Source organism: Myodes glareolus, chromosome 15 (assembly GCF_982192425.1).
Source record: "Myodes glareolus chromosome 15, mMyoGla1.1, whole genome shotgun sequence".
In the NCBI taxonomy this organism is placed as follows: domain Eukaryota; kingdom Metazoa; phylum Chordata; class Mammalia; order Rodentia; family Cricetidae; genus Myodes; species Myodes glareolus.
In genome coordinates this window covers 4,301,450-4,321,715 of record NC_142040.1, presented here as the reverse complement: position 1 = coordinate 4,321,715, position 20,266 = coordinate 4,301,450, and the positions used below count along the sequence as shown (strand labels likewise).

Genomic DNA, 20,266 nt, shown 5'->3' with positions numbered 1-20,266 from the left:
AAGATACCTTTATAATATACATGCTGGTTTAGCTTAGCATCCCAGACAATTAAATCTACTTAGCTCCTTCACAGTCAAAAAATTCAAAGATGACACAATAATACAAAGTCCAGACTCTGTGAATTTACCATTTTTGCATGGCTTATTTTTCTTTACTTCTTTAAATCTATGACTCTCTGTACTCTGTCTCTTTAAAAACGTTACCCTTTTTTTAAAAAAAAAACATTAACTTGATTTTATGACTATACTCCTTTTGGTCTCTCTTCCAAGCCCACATACATTTATTCAACACTGTGACTCATTTAGAGCTCTTTTCCATCTGTATTTGTCTTTCCTGCATATCTGTAATTCTTTATAGTCCAGGAGTGTTTTTGCTTTTCAAAATGCTAAATGCTTCTTAAAACTTAAGCTGGGCCATTGCTAGGGGAAATATGTTGGGCTTGCACAGTCCAACGTGGTGGAAGTCCGTTAGGTCTGAGACTGCCCGGTAGGAGCCATCCTCACCACCTTAACTCTGATAACTGATTGGCCCATGCTGCACCAAGTAACTTGCAATATGCTACCTACAAACCCCATTTAAATGCTCGATAGCTGAACTTCCCAATAGAGCCAGAGCCATTCATGCTGGTGAATCAGGAAGCCACTGTTTTCTTTTGTTTTTTAAGAAGTCATGCAATTTTTACTGTGCCCTTTTGCACCTTACTCACCACAAGTTCATCTAGAAAAAAAAGTTTGTGGCTACCAAGACATTGTGCTAAACTCCGTTCTTTTGTGTCTAGAATTCCTTTTCAAGCTCTCTCAGGAGTTGACCACATTACTGCTAATCTGTTGGGAGGAGCCCACTTGTTGGTTCTCGGTTAACTTAGCCCCAAAATAACCACACAGAAACTATATTAATTAAATCACTGCTTGACCCATTAGCTCTAGCTTCCCATTGACTAACTCTTACATCTTCATTTAACCCATTTATATTAATCTGTATATCACCACGAGGTCATGGCCTACCAGCAAAGTTTCAGCACATCTGTCTCTGGAGGCTCCATGGCGGCTCCCTGACTCTGCCTTCTTCCTCCTAGCATTCTGTCCACTTTCTCCAACCTACCTAAGTTCTGCCCTATCAACAGGTCAAGGCAGTTTCTTTATTCATTAATGGTAATCAAAGCATACAGAGGGGACTCCCACATCACAGGAGTGTATTGTAGATATGCCTGCTGGTACTAGATACCACAACTCTGCATTTTGACCAATTGTTGATTTTCTTTAATGGGATATATGGGTTTTTAAAGGAGTTCAAAGAGTTTTAATGTTTTGGGTGATGACATGGAGGTTATAAAAATATACAGGCAATAGTTCATAGTATCTTTTGACATTTAAACAATTATTGGTTTTGATATTGTTACTTTTCATGGGGGAATTTATTGAACTTGCATGAGGAACTCAAGGTATTACTTTTACTTCAAGTTTATCATAAAATTAAAATGTATGCAGATACATGCTTTCCTCTGGTAGAATTTGGTACTATCTTGTACTTGATTGTCTCAGTTACCTATCATTTTATTGTCTTTGAATATTCAATAAATATTCAGCTGTCCTATAAGAATTGTAAGAAATCTTGTAGCCCAGTCACAAATGTCCTTTTTAAAGTGAAGAACCTGGAAAGACCACGTTTGGTTAAGCCAACTTTTTCTCATTGAGTCCAGGAAGTTACAAGTAACCACTTCATTTCACATAGGCTGGCTTTGAACTTTATATTTATCAAATTAAATACTATACAAAAATAAAATGTTCTCCTAGCTTCTTTTCATAAAATTAAAATATATGCAGAATTTTTTATTTTCCTGAGAATCTCATCTGATTTGTTCCCTTGGGCTGCTGAACATACAGAACTCATATGCTTTGCTTAGAAAAGTAACTAAGACACTCACTAAAGTCCCCCAAGAGACCACCACCAGGACTTCAGTAACAGCAATGAAGGCTCATGGCTATGCTGCAACACCAGATAACAAGAGTCAAGACAGTTCTCTTGGCAATAATTAAATTGTGGAGCTGATAGGTTAAATGCCAATAGATGCTATGAACTGTTGCCTGGATGCTTTCCAAGCTGCATGTCATCACCAGCAAGTACTGAATTTCTCCTAAGCCTCACAGTTTCCAATAAATATGGAAAGCAAGATGGTCTTGTGTGGAGCCTTTATAGGCACCAGCGGTTCCTAAGCAGCTCTGGGACACCCGTCTGGACCTACTTATTGCTTGTGTATGTCTTTTAGTGTCAAAACAGAAGTTGCCTAATAAATGTCTACTGGATATAATGGAACACAGTTAACTGTACCAAGCTTTTAATTTTAGGTCACCAGCCAGCTCCCAAATCATTACACAGAGACTTATTATTAGTTATGAATGTTCAGCCTTAGCCTAGGCTCATTTCTGGCTAGCTAGGTTCTTAAAACTTAACCTGTTTTTCTTCATCTATGTTTTGCCTCTGAGTTTTTTTACCTCCTCCTCTTCCTCTTCCTCCTCCTCTTCCTCTTTGTTCCTCTCTCTCTCTCTCTCTCTCTCTCTCTCTCTCTCTCTCTCTCTCTCTCTCTCTCCCTCCCTTGCTTTTTTCTGTATATCTTACTTCCCTGCTATCTCTGGGTCTGGCTGGCAGCTGCCTGCCTAGCTTTGGATGTGTTCCTCTCTTTCTCCCTCCTTTTCTTCTCTTTTCTTCTCTTCTTTTCTCTTGAGCCTAGATTCTTCCTCCTATTTATTCTCTCTGCCTACCAGTCCCACCTACCCTTCTCCTGCCTAGCTACTGGCTTTTTATTAAACCAATCATGTGCCCTAAGCAGGCAAGGGAAAGCAGCAACTAAGCAAATGCAACAGAAAGCAATGTAACCTTTACACAGTAAAGCAATATTCCACAGCTTAAACAAATGGAGCACATGGTTACATAGTTAAATACTCCCTACCAGTTAGTGGGTAAGCTAGTCAGGCTATTTACCTCCAAGTTGAGGACTCATAAGTCCAGGTGCCTCGTTTTGCTTAGCACTCAGGGAACTTAACCAGGGAATGTAAGTCCAGACAAGGCACTGGGACTACTTGATATCAATGACATTGTGAGGCCATGTCCTCACAGTGAGAGTCAAGTGTGGAAAGCAGAGACATGAAAGACATAGCAGGCACAGTCTAGGTAGACTGAGGGACCTGTGGCCTCCAGAAAGAGGTATTTGCATGAACTCTGTCATCTAGTTAGGCTTGAGGAATGTCAACTTTATCATTTAGTGTGCTCTTGCTGAATGCCAGATGTGTTGCATATGTCATTTCCCTTAGAAGAAATTTTATTAGCCTGGGAGGGTGATTGGGCATGTGAGTGGTAAGAACATACTAGGTTGGTAGATTCTAACATATCTCGTATGTTATGAAGGTGAAGTGGCATTTCTCTTGACTTTGCTTCTTTATAAAATGAAACTAATGAGCATACTGACCTCATAGTATCATTGGAAGAATTAAACAAAATTATTGGTCCAAACTTGGTGCCTTACACACTGCATAGACTTAGCACTCAATATTTTTGCCATCAATACCATAATTCTCATTATATATTTCTGACTGTCTCATGAGCCAGGGACGGTCAATATCATCATCCTGTAACAAGAACAGTATAAGATGACCTAAAGCCATATTGGTAATAAATGATTGTAGAGGGCATGAGGCCCCCATGCTCACAGATAAGCACTAGAGAAACCAGAAGTGGTAACTACACAAGGCATCTCTTCAAAGAAAGAGATGGATCACCTGTTTTTGTCCATGGAGCTAGGGATGGATGTGGTGACCTGGTGACCTCCGCATTCTCTGTATGGCCAGGCTACACCTGGATCCCTCAGGGTCTTAGAAACAGGAGTGGAGGTAGATTATAACCCGGTGACCTTTGTGGTATCTGCATGGCCAAGACCACAGCAGATTCTTCCCTAGACCCTTAAGATGTCACATATGTTCAATCTATAAAACCCATGGACAAGGTCAGATGAACTTTAAAAGGAGTTTTAATCACTGATAACAACTTATGCTAGATAGGATGTGGGATAAAGGGAATACTCCTGCATTGCTGGTGGGAATGCAAGCTGGTATAGCCCCTTTGGATATCAGTATGGCAATTTCTCAGAAAATTAGGAAACAACCCACCTCAAGAGCCAGCAAAATAAAATCACTTTTGGCTATATACCCAAATGATGATCAACCATGCTCAATTATGCTCATAGCAGCATTGTTTGTCATAGTCAGAACCTGGAAACAACCTAAATGCCCCTCGACTGAAGAATGGATAAGGAAAATGTGGTACACTTACACAATGGAGTACTACACAGCAGAAAAAAACAATGACATCTTAAAATTTGCAGACAAATGAATGGTTCTAGAAAACATCATACTGAGTGAGGTAACCCAGACTCAGAAAGACAAATATTATATGTACTCACTCATAAGTGGCTTTAGACATAAAACAAAGAAAAAACAGACTACAATTCACAATCCCAGAGAATCTAGACAACAATGAGGACCCTAAGAGAGACATACATGGATCTAATCTACAAGTGAAATAGAAAAAGACAAGATCTTCTGAGTATATTGGGAGCATGGGCACCATGGAAGAGAGTAGAAGGGGAGGGGAGGGGAATTATATCGCTCAATAAAAACAAAAAAGAAGAGTTTTAATGTAATTATACCTTAAATTCTATCATATGCATGGTACTGAGTTAACTGACAGCACAATTTTATTCCAAATTATGCTGTACTTAGATAAACTTCAAATAAACTGCTCAATGTCAGACTCTAAAAGTTTGAGCCAGCACTGGCTACTGATTTGTTGAACCTGACTTCCTTCTTACTTCATGCAGACATCATCAGCTCGCCTTGGTGATCACACATCTTCCCGCTCCATGACAGAATCGGGAAAAAAAAAATTAGATTGGAAACTGAAGCCTATGTGTTCCTACCAGCCCAGAAACTGCCTCCATAGCATCCTAAGAGCAGTGCACAGTCACTCAACTAACTCTGAAGTAGGTGACATCCTTTATGAAGAAAGGGTGCTGACCTGCTGTGTGCAGGGGAGGAAGATGAGGAGGAATGGGCATGTAGCTGGGAAACGCTCTGCCTTGGCTTACAAAACTGACTCCAAGGTCACCAAAGTCATCCCTAGGCTAGAGAGATAAGCTCAGCAGTTAAAAGAACTTAGTGGTCTTGGAAAGGACCCAGGTTCAGTTCCCAGCATCCTCATGGGGGCTCACGGCCATCCTCAGTACCATCTGTGGTAATGGTAACCCCATTACCAGGGGACCTGACATCCCTGCATGAATGAAAACAGTCATAAATTTAATAATAAACTTTAAGGTGGGGAACTGGAAAGATGACTTGACAATCAAGAGCAGTGGCTACTCTTCCAGAAAACTGAGATTCCTTTTCCTAGTATGGTAGCTAACATCCATCTGTAACTCCAGTCCCAGGGACCTAATGCCCTGATGCCCTTTCCTGGCTTCCACAGACACTGTGCACATGTAGTGCATAGACATACATGTAGGCAACACCCATACACATATGATAAAGTTTACATTTTTTATACAATATATCATATTTTTCTCTCCCCCACCTCCTCCCAGATATTTCCCACCTCCCCATCTACACAATTCATGCTATTTCTCTCCTCTCTCATTCAAAAAAGAAAAAGCCACCTAAAACAAAAGCCAAAACAAACAAACAAAAAATCAATAACAAAAAAATGAAGGTTTATTTTGTTTTGGCCAACTACTCTTGAGCACGGGGCCTCTCCTAGAGTAGTGTTATATTCAGTGACACTGCCCTGGAACAAATCCTTTTCCCTTTGCTAGCAGCCATACACTGCAGATAGCTTCTTTGTAGGGTAGGACGTGCTGGGACCCCATCGGCAGGCCCTGTGTCTGCGAATTCACATATGCATCAGTCCTGCTGTGTCTGGAAGACACTGTTTGGAGCCATTCACCTCCTGTGCCCCTCTCCTAGTTCAGATCCTAAGATGGAGGGGTACCTCTCTTTGCACCCACTGATGTGTTGCTGTTTTCCACTGAGGTAAGGATGATCCTCAGAATCCCCCAGGCACACTGGGACTTTTGCAAATTAAAGATGACAAACTGATAATTGTGTGCACAGAGTCATGATACTTTAAGAGGGGTTGTTTCATTCTCTGCTCTTGATGTCATACATAAGCCAGGGGGAAAAAGTGTGATTGGGTAAATCAATTACTCACTTTTAATAAAGTATTGAAAAAAATGTGGTAAAAGACCATGATGTATAAAACCGTGGAATGAAAATTTAGCGTGTTTTGTGGCCCTTTCAATATCTCTAAAGACACCCCTTTCCCAAAGCTTCTGATTTCAGAGGCTTAATTTCCCCTGACCAAGAAAATCACAGGAAGAGAGTCCCCATACTAAAATCATGCTCACTAATGGGGACTCTTCCTACCTCTCAGACTCCTGATTCTCCCTGTGTGTTTTTTCCTCTCCTTATCTGTAGGCAGAGAAATTCACCTGGCTAGGGGAACAGCCCAGGTATGGGGTTGTCCCTTCACACAGGAGATGGGGACATGGACATGACCTCTGAAGCACCGTAAAAACTGTTGTGTGAGGATGAGAGTCAAGGGCCCCTTGGTTTTGTGGAGGCTTCTGCTGCCACACACAAAGTGTGCCTCTTAGAGTCAGTAGAGTTCTTTGTTACCATCTCCCCAGACACTGCTGGTGTCCAGCATGGATCCTGACAACTAGCAATCATGGGTACGGCCCACAAGGGGAAAGAGGCAACAGCAGGCTACCAGGTATAAAATAGAATAGAAGCAATTACTGGGTCCTAAACAATATCCAGTTGGCTATAGGTGGCACTATATTTAAATTTTTTTCACTTCAAAAAAAAAAAAAATAAAGACCATGAGCTAGAGAGACGGGTCCCTGGTTAAGGGTGCCTACTGCTTTTGCAAGGGCCCAGTTTTAACTCTCAACACCCAGTCTGACAGCTAACAACTGCCTGTAACTTCAGCTGTGGGGGATCGGACACATCTGGCCTCCAGCAGTACCTGCATTCACACACACATAACCACACGCAGACACACGTAATTCCACACAAATAAATCTATTTTAAGAAGCACCTGTGTGCCACACTGAGTGTGGAGTCAAGCGAAATGTTCAGAGCCAGTTCTCTCCTTCCACCGCATGGACTCCAAAGCTCATACTCAGCCTAGGGGCACAAGTCGTGACCCACTGCGCTGTCCCACCACCCCTAAAGCTTGACAACATAGAACACAACCCAAGAGAAATCATTAGTCATTTCCAGATACATCTTTATTAGGAATGAGCTCTTCTCACTGGAGACAGAGACGGGACCTGCAGTTCCACAGCATTTAAACCATTGCAAGACATCAAGGTGTGGGTGGAAGAATTACTTAGGACAGTTTCGAAAATGACTTCACAGACATTCTTTTTTTTTATTTTTACAGACATTCTTGGAAGCAACATTTTACAATTTGCATTTCATAATTAATTTTGCTCGTAGTCTAACTCAGACCAACACCCAGCTACTTGGGATTTTCTGAGCAATCATCTTTCCAGACAGTGCTGACTGCACCATTTGCTGTGCAGTCTGGTAGTGTGGTCATAGCTTCTTCATCTGATTTCTCAAAGAGCATCCTCGTACAATGTGCACTACCTTCTGTGATTGCTGAAGAAGGGGGATGGGGATGGGGAGGAGATGCATGTATGGGACCTGAAAACAAGTTCACAATATTCATTGGTTTAATAAAGCCTTTTTAAAGCCAAGTTCTACAGAATTATTTCAGTGGACCCGTACTAGCAGAGAACCAGGAACAGATTCACCAGAGATTTGTATAAACTTGGCTGAGAAGGCTTAGAGGTAGAGACATGGTGGCACGTGAAGAATTCATTATTTAACTAGTGTGGTCTGCTAAATTTTTTGGCTGCAGGGTTAAAAGGAAATTGCAATAGTTTTTAGCACTGAGAAAAGAAGAAATAAAAGCTGTTTTTGTTCAAAATCCCAGTCACCAGGAAATACTGCCATGTTTGTAGTGCAGGTCAGTTCTCGGGCATTGGCACTGGCGTCAGCATGGCCGGACAGCTGCTGTCAGCATGGGGTCTGCGGGGCGGGAAAGAGACAAAGAACTAGATTCCACATCAGCCTCCCTTCCCACAGCACAACACTCTTGTCATCTAGACACACCTACTACAGGTGGCCTTGGGCAAGAGTTGCCAGGAAAACAGGAACAGCACAGGACAGGGGAAAGAATGATAGGCTACAGCCGTGAACACTGTCACCCAGGCTAGCACAGGGTACAGCCGTGAACACTGTCACCTACACTAAGCACAGGGAGCTAGGGAAATGGCATTTTCTTTGTTTCGTTCTTAACCTCACCCTGACCTGCTAAACGTGTTCTAGAATGGAAGCCAATGGGTACCACTAACTAGGTTTTCAGTGATTTAGAACTCTGTGAGTACAGAGAGTTACCCTGAACGGACAGTGCTCACCAGTTGTGATGTTGCAAACAGGGATCCAAAGACGTATACTGATACTGATACTGATTATTTCAGGCCTAGAGAGACCTCCTTTCTTCCATTCCTATCCTGAGTGACCACTGCAATCAACATATAGAACTTGTCGAAAGGATAAACTGCTGATCTTTGAGTCATGCAGTCTCTCAAAGAACTTTTATGTTAAAGAATCATTACTTTATTTTCACTAGGCAGTGGTGACACATGCCTTTAATCCCAGCACTCAGGAGGCAGAGGCAGGCGGATCTTTGAGAGTTCGAGGCTAGCCTGGTCTACAGAGTGAGTTCTGGACAGCCAGGGCTATACAGAAAAATCCTTTCTCAAAAAACAAAACGAAACAACAACAACAAAAAAAACCCACAACAATAACAATCCATTACTTTCTTCATCCTTAAAAGAAACACTTGAGTCTCTCTGTGTATGTGTCCCTGGAAGCTAACTCTAAATACTGGAGGACACTTACTCATTAGACCCAAGGCATCCTGATATTACACTATAGCATTCAAGGTCCATTAAGGAAAAGCTGTTGCCTACTAACCAAAGGAATAGAGTCTACCTCTTAGTGGAGACACGTCATTGTCTTCTCCCTTAAGAGAATTGGGCTGGCCCATCACCTGTCCAAGGGACCACCCTTCAAGAAGGCAAGCCCACCTCAAGCTAAGAAAATGGGAAGAATAGTTATTCCTTTAAGGAGATATTGTTTTTCTTTCTTAGCGATGCAGTCTCTTACAGACACGCAACTCCACAGCCTACCTGTTTTTCTGAATTACCCAGAAGGGCTCAGTTTTTCCATTATTCCGTCTCTCTCCCTCACACTGAGCCTCCCTTGCTCACTCTCCTTCCTGACCCCATGCTGGCTTAACTCATGACTCTTTCTTCCTATCCGTACTTCCCCTTCTGGCAACTGTCAAGATTTACAACTTTCCCACCCTCAAGTTTTTCTTTTGAAATCTAATAAAATTGTCTAGTATAGACAAGAACCCTAAAAGGAGACCTCAATTTTCTAATCAGTTGATCTCCCTGTAGTTTTCCACTGGGCCAAAAATCTCCTTCAGATGTCTGATTTGGCATTTGAGAAGTCAATTAGATCTAGATCACATATAAACATGAGAAAAACAAACAAAAAGCCCTTAATTCATCTTTTACTTAAGCACATCCATCATGGCCTCTGCGCTGCCACCCTGTCTACATCTCCTCCTTCCTCTCCACTGTCTCTCGGAAATCCTTCATCTTTAGTTAGCGGAGTCCTTGTCAGGCAGTCCCTGTTGAGAAAGACTGGCCTCTGCCGTCCTTAAGTGCAACTCCCTCCTCGCGCCACACTGCTTCCATCTCATTGTTCTGTGTGGTTCAGGAGTGAATAATTTAGTTGTTTGTGATCTATCTCTAGGGACTGGAAGTTCCAGGTTATCTTTTTGTGTGGTTATGTTTGGTATTGTGTCTAGCACAACACATTTGTTAAATAAAGGTTCATTGAAAGGATTTCTCTCTGGTACAATTCATCCTTCTGTAAAATGTAAAATTCATCAGTAAATGTTGTCTCAGTTCCTCAAATCACGCCACAGAAAGTCTTCCTACAGCATAACAGAAAATGACAGCAGAATGCTGTAGACTCCCAGTGCCCTGGCCCAGGCTCACCTGCCTCCCTTCCATTACTGCAGAGCTCCGATCTGCTTCAGGCGGGTCATCAGCTCCCCATTCTGTTGCATGGCCATGAGATCACTGCATCCACCTATACAGTCTTTACCAATGAAGACCCGAGGAACCTGCAGAAGTCAGGACAGTTAAGGATCCTGCGACTCGTGTGATCACCCCATCCCCACACTGTCCACCATGCTAAGCTTCACAAGTGGCTTTACAACCTTCGGAAGAGTCTTTTAAGACTCTTAGAATAGAAGTCATCATTAAAAAAACATTACTAGGGCTAGGTTGTAGCTCAGAGGCGTGGTCACTGAGCATGAGTTAAATCCTCAGCCCCACGTGGGAAAAAGGTAAGAAAAAGTGTTTCAGGTTGGATGAGCTGGGCATTGACAGTTTTTTTTTCACTTTACAGTCGGGAGCAAATTCTTATTGATGCAGTAAGAACACCAGGTTATGCTCTGGCTTCCCTGAAGTTGGGAAGACCCAAGACCTGAGACCATCTACTAAATCCCAGCAATCAGGGGCTTTCTTCTTACTCGGTGCAGCTGGAAGGTAGATCCATGCTTATTAAGTAATACACCCCCTGTTATTAAAACACACGTGAGCCGTCCTCAACTAGAAGATGGTACTGTGCCGTTTTTAGTCTCCTTTAGTCCTTTGCCGTTGGCAAAGTATCTGAACGCTGCAGCTCTGGGTCCGTGGGCAAACTATCTGAACGCTGCAGCTCCGGGTCCGTGGGCAAACTATCTGAACGCTGCAGCTCCGGGTCCGTGGGCAAACTATCTGAACGCTGTAGCTCTGGGTCCACGGGCAAACTATCTGAACGCTGTAGCTCGGAGTCCATGGGCAAACTATCTGAATGCTGTAGCTCCAGGTCCTAAGGTACTGATTTGTTGTGGCTTGCTGGCTAGCTGATGTGGTCAATGTACTTGTGGAATAGATTTCTCTCAACTCATTCCCACTTCACAGGACCCTGTTTAGACACTCAGAGAGGTGAAGGGACTCCCTAGGAGAGAGGACCTGTCTCCCAGCCTCACATGAAGGCTGACTGACAAGGAAGAAAGGACTCTGCTTAGGTACCCAGTGAGCAGGAAAAAACAGGCCCTCTGAACAAAGGATCATACCTGATGGGGGGAGGGGCACACAAGGGTCATACCTGACCAGGTGTGGGGGGGGAACACGACACAGGATCATACCTGACGGGGGAGGGGCACACAGGATCATACCTGATGGGGTAGGTGTGGGGGTGGGAGGACGACAGAGTGAGAATGTTTTTCCGAGCATCCTATTTTCCTTAGAAAGTATAGAACGTTAAAGCAAGCTGTTTGGAATGGGAGAAGGATGCACAGAGAGACTGGACTACTGTGGATAAACTCTAGTTGTGTGTTTTGTCTTGACTGTGTCATAGAAAGGGGGGCCCAGGAAGAAGAACCAGGATTTAAAAATTAGGAAGCTGATAACTAAACCAAAATCCTATGCCACATCCAAATTATGTGAGCTCTCTCCTTTGCCCGGCAATTAGAAAACCCCACAGAATCCTCTCTTGCAGGTAGCCTGGCTGCTAGGGGAGGCAGGGCTGTGTGGGAGACTCTGGGAAGGAGGTGACACAATATTGCTTCCCCTAGCACAGGAGAAAAGTGCAGAAAGATGAAGAAAGAACCCTAAAATTGCATGGAATGCTGACTATTGCTTCAGAGGAAAGGAGGCCCCCTAGTCTGAGGACTTTTCTGTCCCTATCTTCCCACACTTGGGGGTGCTTGGTCACACCAATAACAGCAGAACCCCAGTGGTCCTGTTGTGGATGATGACTTGTCAGATAAAATTTGTCCAAGCTTTAAACAAGGAAACTGTATTTATTCTTGAATGTCTATATTTTCCAAAAGATTCAAGCAATTTTCTATATTCCTACAGCTTTTTATATCTCCATTGTTCTTCCTATGTGTGCAGAAACCAAAGGCTGACACTGGGTGTCTTCCTGCGTCACTCTGTTTTTAAAAACTGAGGCAGATCTCCTGCTCCTATGTCCCCTGTGCTGGGGGTACAAGCTGGTTTTTCCTATGTGGTTCTGGTGATTAATCTAAACTGTGCCCCCATGCTTGTGAGGTAAATGTTACGTCTGAGCTCATTCCAGTGGGAAGAATGACATGAGAAGCAAACATCAGTTCCCAGGAGCTGGTTCTCTCCTTCCTGGGATTCAGAATCCTGGAAGCTCTGGTTAAATGAAAGGCATATTTCTTCTTTCAACCCCCAATTTTGAGATTCAGACAAAATGAGCTAAGCTTCAGGAGTCTGAATTTCTAAACATTTCCCAGGTCCCAGTCACCTTTCAATCCCTGGCCTACACAGAACACCCCGATTTCTCCCAGGGTAACGGAGCCCCACCCCCACCACATACTCCCCTGTCCACTTCCCAGCCGTACAGTGTTGTCTGCCTGAGACAGGCCCTGAAACGGTCTGGCTGTTCCCTAGGATAGGTTTTGTACACTCTGGCAAGAAGCCAGAAGGAACCTTGCCTTCCACCCTGGCCCTACCCCCACAGTTGGGTGAGGAGGAGGAAGAAATAAACAGTTGTCATTCAAACCTCTGGACCACCTCTCTCCTAGGAGGAAGTTGACTCAGCTACATCTGGAGGAGGAAGAACCTTTACCCTAAAACCAAGCTCTGGGTTTTCCAGGAACGGGTCTCCCCAGAATCCCCCGCAACTCTAGGGTTCACTTCCGGTGTGTACAGAGGTCAAAAGCTGACAGTGAGTGTCTTCCTTGATTATTCTACCTTTATTAAAACGAAGAAGGTCCTTGCTCCCAGTGCAGGGTTTGCCAGCAGGCTGCCGTTTGTGTGTGCTTTATCCACTGGGTCATCTTCCCAGCACCCACTTCTCCACTTCTGACCATTGTTGGCCAGGTTTCCTACTGTGAGCTCCTTCTTCTGACTGCCATTCCCACCTGAATTCTGTGTGGGCTCATACTGTCTCTGAGTTTCAGCCCAGACCCTGTCCCTCCTGCAGTCTCTTGTTTCTGTGAAAGCAGCTGCGTGTGCAGAAGCTGATGGACTGATCGGAGCTTTGCTGACGGTGAAGCCTGGGGACTGTGGGTGTTTCAGGGCCTACTTTGCAATCTTGAATAACCTTTAGCCTACCTTGCTGTCTTAACTGAGTTTTTTTTTTTTTTTTTTTTTTTTTTTATTGCTGTGAAGAGATACTATGACCATGCTAACTCTTCTAAGGAAAACATTTAACTGGAGTGGCTGGTTTACAGATGGGAGGTTCAGTTATTGTCATCATGGTGGGGAGCATGGTGTGCAGGCAGACATGGTGGTAGAGTGGAAACTGCTACATCTCGCAGGCAACAGGAAGTTGACACTTGATAGAAACTTGAGAAGAGGCCTCAAAGCCCACCACCACATTGACACACTTCCTCTAACAAGACCACACCTACTCCGGCAAAGCTGCACCTCCTGAAAATGCCGCTCCTTTTGGGGCAGCATTTTCTTTCTAACTACACCTCAGTGTCACACTTAATGAACATATAAACATCTTTGGAATGTAGTAACTGAAACCATTCTGCTACCTGTCAGAGGGTAAGAATGCTATCTCACAGCATCCAAGGCCTATCTGCACGATTTTAACTCACTTCTTTGATGTTCCTCCTAAGGTTTTTAAGAATTGCCTTATTTGGCTCTTATTTCTGCTTCTGCATTGGAACATGGAGGTAACCCAGCTCCATCCTCGCAGGCCACACTCATTCTCTTGACTCTAGGATAAGCCAACTCCTTTGAGGGGAAAGCAGTTTTTGCACTGATGACCTTAGTGACCAAAATGGCCCTTCCAGGAGCCACACATGTGCAGCCTGGGCACATGCAGCACAGCTGGTGTATGGGAGATCAGAGGTCTTCTCCAGGCCTCAGATCAAGCCCTTCTTACTCTAACCCTTAGTGTCCCTTTCAAGCCCGCCTCCTAGCTCCATGAGACACCAGTCACTCGAGCACACTAACGGCAGGAGTGCTGGACCTTGTTTTCTGTCTTTTTCCTTAATCTTCGTGAGGCCCTTCCGGTTCCGTTTGAAACAGCAGCCTGCTGCATACACCCTGTCTCCTATTGCCTAATTTCTTGGTAAGAACATCATTGCCACCTCCCAAATACACAATTCATTGTATCATTTGTCTCCCACACAAAAATGCACATTTTACAAAGTAGGAGTTTTTTCATGGCTGTATTTCCACTGTGCAGAAATGTCTGACACATTATAGATGCTCAAAAATATGTTTTCTATCCAGAAAAAAATCATCCTATGACCATGAAGAAAAACTAAGCCTACTCACACAAAAATGAAGGCAATTTGCAGAAAGTTCCACCGAAAGCTCAAGGAGAAAGGCGAAGCTCTGGAGAAGGAGCAGACAAAAGCCCCAGGGTAGGAGCCATAGAGAGACTATGGCTTGCTAGACCAAAGACTGTTTCTGTGGTCAAGTCCCACTGAACTCCTACTGTGTACCACTTCCCATAGGTCACGCAGGACGATTGAATAGCCAACCACACTCAAGTTCTCACTGCCCTAGAAGGTAAACACTTCCCAACAGGATCTGGAAGCAGTGAGTTAGAAACTTTTGTGCTTCCCTCAAAAGGATATATTTGGATTTGGACTAAAAAACTTATTTGAGGGAAGCATATATACAGGAATACGGATATAGATCAATGTACAGCATGAAGGCCCTGAGTTCAGATCCTGAGAAACCATGGAAAAATCAGGCACGACAGGGCACAATACTGGGAGTTGGGTGCAGAGATGGGTGGATCCCACGGGCTCACAAGCTTGGCAGCCTAAACAAAATGGCAAAAGTGCTGGCTCAGTGAAAGATCCTGCCTCAAAAACACTAATGTGGAGAGTGAAAAACACATCCTGAGGTCAACTTCTAGCTGCCACACATTCACATATACACACATGAATTTACCACACGCATGCGCACGTACACATGCACACCCCTTTTGAAATTTTAAACTTAAAGGCTACTACAAAAGTGCTGCTTTACAAATCAGTGCAGACATCTGTTAAGACGGAAAATGAAGACTGTTGTCCTCCAGAACAGTTGCTACTCTGCAAAGGCAGCATTCTCGCCAATCCTGCTGTAGCTGGAACCACCCACAGATCTTTCTCACTGTTACTGATGGCGGGCTCCCACCTCTGCTCTTGAGAAACTAAACAGGAGTGTGATGTGAGCACGGTGCTGTCTGAAAAGTTCCCAGGTGACTCCATTGGCCGGCGAGGTTTGTGCACGGGCCTGTAGGAGTGTTCCCACTTCTCTGTTCCTTCCACTATTTGTGTCTCTGCTCCAAGACTTCATCCTACAGCTGTAAAATAGCATATTCTTGGTCTGCACTAGAATACAGATTTTTGAATGAGACAATTTCCAAGGCTTTATACCTAGGTCACAGAGAAAACCCTCTAAGTCACACTAAATCTCAAGTAGGAAATGTGTTTCTGCAATACTACCCTACAATGTGCCCCTGGAAGGGATGTAAGTGAGTTGGTGTGATGGCCGTCAGGGGAAACTCTGTCTCCCCTTTGACTACCTAAACACTGGGCCTCAAAACTAGTTTCCCCAGAAAACCTGGGCTGTGAAAGGCTGATGTCCTGATGCCAGCCAGTGCAGGAAGAGATTTCACAGTTCTGAGGTCCTTACGAGACCAACTGTACCTGAGACAACCAATATGAGTCAATAGTGGGTAGGGACCTCACCTTGATCTGGCCTGTACACCTCCCACCTGCAATGTGAACCTAAGCCTTAGGCTGGGGAGAGGGCTCAGTTGGTGAAGTGCTTGCCCATGAGAGCGAGGACCTTAGTTTTATCTCTCACAATCTACAGAAAAATCTGGGTGCAAGTCATAATACTGGGGAGACTGAGATAGGAGGATCCTCGGGGCTTTCTGGCCACCAGCCCAGTCTGTGAACTCCAAATTCACTGAAGGACACTGTCTCAAAAAAGTTGAGAGTGATCGAAACTCACCCAAAGTTAACTTCTGGCCTGTCTCACAAATGTGGGTAGACACATATACCATACACACGCACGCGCACACACCCTGAACCTTATGGCCTTGGGAGCACTGGATGACCTCTTTAGGTGTTCATCTTCCCAGTGAAACCTCACTGCATAAGTTTCTTTCCTCTGCTTTTCACTGTCACGTGTCCATTAACTGGTACTGGAGGCAGGTGGCCAAGGTTCTTGGCTTGTTGGGGCTGCCAGATCCTAGGCTTTGTCCCCCCACACTCCAGTAACAGTGAGACAAGCTCACCCTCCCAGCACCAGAGGCTGCTATACCGGGCAGCCCAGCAGCAGCCCAGGCACAAAGCAAGCCTTTTCTGAGGGAAGAAAAGGTTCTTAGGGAGCCGCAGGGTGTATTTGCAGAGCAGGCTTCTGAAGTGCTTGCTACTCCAGCTGTGTGTGTGTGTGGGGGGGGGGGGGGGGCCCTGAGGAAGGCAAGAAACTCGCAGACTATTCCAAAAGCTAATGTGGTAACCCGGCCTGAGTAACAGCAGGCCTGAAATAGCCTCTAATTAAGGCAGCACAAGGGGCAAACGGTGGAGCCGAGGGTTTCTTTCCCTAGTGGGTGGAGCTAGATAAGAATGAGCAAACCAGGTGATAAAGCCTAGAGAGAAGAAAATGAAGGCTCACAAAACACAAGTGCAAACAAGGAAGAAGTGTCTTTGCTGCCCCATTCCTTAACAGAAAGCTGAAGGTCACACCCAGCCTCTCAGCTGCCTCCTGCCTTGTCAGACGAACACTGTCAGCTCAAAATAGTTCTTAAAACAGCCTTCTTCAGATGCACAGCTAATGGCCTCCAGCCGGCTGGCTGCCGAGCCCACCGAGCCGGCACCACGCATCACCGTGCTGTCCGCCAAGGCAGTCCCGCTGCTGCTGTCCTCAGGTTCCTCCCCCACACCCTGCAAAGCCCTCTAGATGCTGGGAAGGACAGCGTCCTGGCAGTGGCAACCTAGAAAAGGCACGGATGTCTGCACTCTGAAAGGAACCAGCAACCCTTGAGCCTTTTCTTAGCATTTGAACACACTCACTGTTCTCGCTCCGGTGAGCTGCTGTAAATAATCTTGAATCTCATTGGTGTTGTTGGTGGCTGTGATATCCACAAATTCCAGAAGCCCTTGTTTGAAAGGCAGTTGCCTGAGGATTTCTTGGGTCTGCAGGCAGTAGGGGCAGGTGGGCTTGATGAACACGACCACCTTTCCAGGCTGGATCTTGCTATTAACAAATTCCTCAGCCATGCTGGCAAGCTGCAGCTTCCCCAGGAGGACCGTGCTCAGTAGAAGGTCCCGGTCGGTGTAAAACGTGGCTTAGCCACAGCTTTCATTTAAAAAGGAACCTCCTTGGAGGAGGAGTTAGCAAGCAGGATGATTCAGTTTTAAAGGGCCAGCCTCGAAGTCAATTCATTGCAGTATGATTCACCAGTTAGTAGGCCTAGGAATGCACACTCAATGTTTAATCCATAATAGCATAGGCCAGGATGTCTTTGTGCTCTCTGCCTTTGGGAATGCCTGTCCAATAGCAGGGAACAAGCCTAAATCACCCTCGAGGGTAGCAGAGACTGCACTGACCAGCTTCTGGGAGGAGGCCGGGAACTCTTAGAGCAAATTCTTTTTTTTTTTTTCTCTTTTAGAGACATGATTGTTTTTAAAAACATAAACACAACCATTCAGGAATGCTGTGGCACTTCATAGGAAGTGGGGAGAAAGGTGACTGAGCCACTGGAGGTTGCTTTGTTTAGCCTAGAAGGTGAGTGTTGTGTGGTTAGTGGAACTGGATCTTGACATGTAAAACCATGGCAGCAAAGCCACCTGGACTTCTGTGCCTGCCAAGTGTGTGCACAGTGCTGAGGCCATACCGAACACTGTGCCCCTTTCAACAGCGTAGATTGGGATTGCACTCTGCACAGGACCTACCTGGCAAGCTAAGCCTTAGATACGCCTGCTCCATCCCAACAGCCTTAGCATTGGTGACCTTTGAACAGCAGTTAGGTAAGAAAACAATTTCCACAAAACCCCTGACTTCAAGCTCCACACAGAATGGGGATCCCTTCCTGCCTGACTTGTTTCCACAGTGAGCCAGTGAGCTACAGGAGGCAGGGCCGAGTTAGACAAGCAGTGAGAGAGAAAACTCCTGTGGCCTAGATCACCTCTCCAAGCAAATGGCAGGTTTCACACTAGAACCAGGTGCCTTGGAGGACACAAGGCTGGAGCCTCGCCATGTCAAAGGCTCAGGCGCACACCGTGAGGGAGAGGAAGACTGACTGCCACGCCATGTCAAAGGCTCAGGCGCACACCGCACACCGTGAGGGAGAGGAAGACTGACTGCTGGAGGCCGCTTTCTTTGTCACTCTCATTGTTACCAAAATCAAATGGCAAAATAGCGATCAAATGGCCAGATTCAGGACCGCTGAAGTGGTTCAGAGAAAGGCCTGTCCCACCAGACAAGTGTGGCAGGGCTGTATGACTGAGACTGAGACCTCCCAGTCAGCCTCCGGGTAAATTTGGTACCCTTCCCTTCTTTTTCTTCCCCTTAGCCTCCAGATGCTGGCCCATCCCAGAGGCCTCTTGATGCCCAGATGTCTGCAGGGCTCTGTCTGTTTCCATGACACTGGGGCATCAGCTCACGGTGCACGCTGGTTTTTAGAGTCTTTGTCTTCTCAGCACTGCCTGTCTTTCCCTTCCTGCAGCCCCCCTTTCCTAAGAATCTGACTGGTCTGGTCTCTCTCAGACCATGGCTGAGAACCATGGTGACCTTCCATCCATGCACGTTCGCCTTCTGACCTTTGCCAGTAGCCACCACCTGTGTTTTCCTTGCCTCCTCTTTCCTAATCGCCTGGAAGTCTGACCCTCCTTATCACCTTCTAACAAAATGCCTCAGTTGGCTTACTCATCCTGACTTGGTGTTCAGACCAGCCTAACCCAGAAGTCTAAGTGTGAAGTTAGCATGTGCAGAACCATGAAACCTCCCAAGAAATCTGTTTGCAGAGTCACCTGGGATGTGGAGTCCCACGCTACCCCAACTCCAAACTCCTGCCAGATGGGGATCTTTTCCTATCAGTCTGCACCTCTAACTTGCCAGGAGTCAGAGTCTACCATATGTACTCAGCAAGCCTGGGGCTTCAGCTCCGTGAGGGGGAAATGTGCCCACACGCTCCTGTGCTGCGTAGCTGTGCAGGCCCCCAGCGTTGGCACTGCAGACCTGTGCAGACCTGTAGAAACCACAGTGTTTCAGCAGGGAGCTGGTGGGGCCCCACAGTGACGCCTGTCCTCAAGAGCTGGAGGCCCAGAGATTGTAGTATGTTCATAGGAGCAGATAAGGGCTCTTCCGGAACGAGTGGGGAGCGCACGCACCGTTGGGGGAAGGTGAGGTTCCTGTGCAGAGCACTGACAACAAGCTAGTGCTCTGTGGGGAATGTGCGGCAGTGCAGTGATTGTGGCCTCATTCGAGGGTCGAAGAGTTTGGCCACGAATGAACATTTTTCAGGCTTATCTTCATTCTTGCTCGGCAGGATGCTCTTTTGATCAGTAACCCTCTAGAAGCCCTCTGCTTCCCAATGCTAGTGGCAGCATGATCTGGTTTTTGCTCTGGCACATCCGTATGTTCGGGCTTAGCTCCTTTCTTGAGAACATCTGTGCATGTGGCATCCTGGGGCAGGGGCTTCTCCACATGCCATTCCGGCTGTCACTGATGATGAATGTTGCATTTGGTTTCCTTGCCTGGACTTCTCCTCCAAGCCTCAGGAATGTAGCTGCTGAGATGCCCCATCTGAAGCCTCCTTCAGCCTCTCAGCCCCGCTGGGTTAGGGCTCAAGCTGCCGGGCGTTGTGGGATATGCATACACTGTGACGATGGATTGCTGTGATCAGTGTGAAAAAGTGTGTGTGATCAGTGTGAAAAAGTGTGATCAGTGTGATAAAAAGCTGAATGGCCAATACTTAGGAAGGAGACTATAGGCGGAACTTCTGGGCAGAGAGGGCAGATCAGGAGAGAGAAGGATGGCCTCATGGAAAAACGTAGATTTTAAAGAATGGGTTAATTTAA

At 45.5% G+C, this 20,266-nt stretch overlaps 1 protein-coding gene across 1 annotated transcript; it reads right to left on the bottom strand.

The window, feature by feature from the left end:
- Positions 1 to 7,319: 7,319 nt before the first annotated feature.
- Positions 7,320 to 17,536, bottom strand: Glrx (glutaredoxin). The gene is made up of 3 exons (XM_048424581.3): positions 17,258 to 17,536; positions 10,194 to 10,321; positions 7,320 to 8,145 (listed from the first exon to the last, which is right to left on the bottom strand). The coding sequence occupies exons 1-2, from the start codon at positions 17,462 to 17,464 to the stop codon at positions 10,208 to 10,210; spliced, it is 321 nt and encodes a 106-aa protein (XP_048280538.1). The 5' UTR covers positions 17,465 to 17,536; the 3' UTR covers positions 7,320 to 8,145; positions 10,194 to 10,207.
- Between the last annotated feature and the right edge of the window lie 2,730 nt (positions 17,537 to 20,266).

Coding starts and splice junctions, on each gene's coding strand:
- Glrx (XM_048424581.3), bottom strand. CDS start 17,464: ATGGCTGAGGAATTTGTTAATAGCAAGATCCAGCCTGGAAAGGTGGTC. Junction 10,322..17,257: donor AGCTCACCGGAGCGAGAACA/GTGAGTGTGTTC, acceptor TGACTTCTGCAG/GTTCCTCGGGTCTTCATTGG.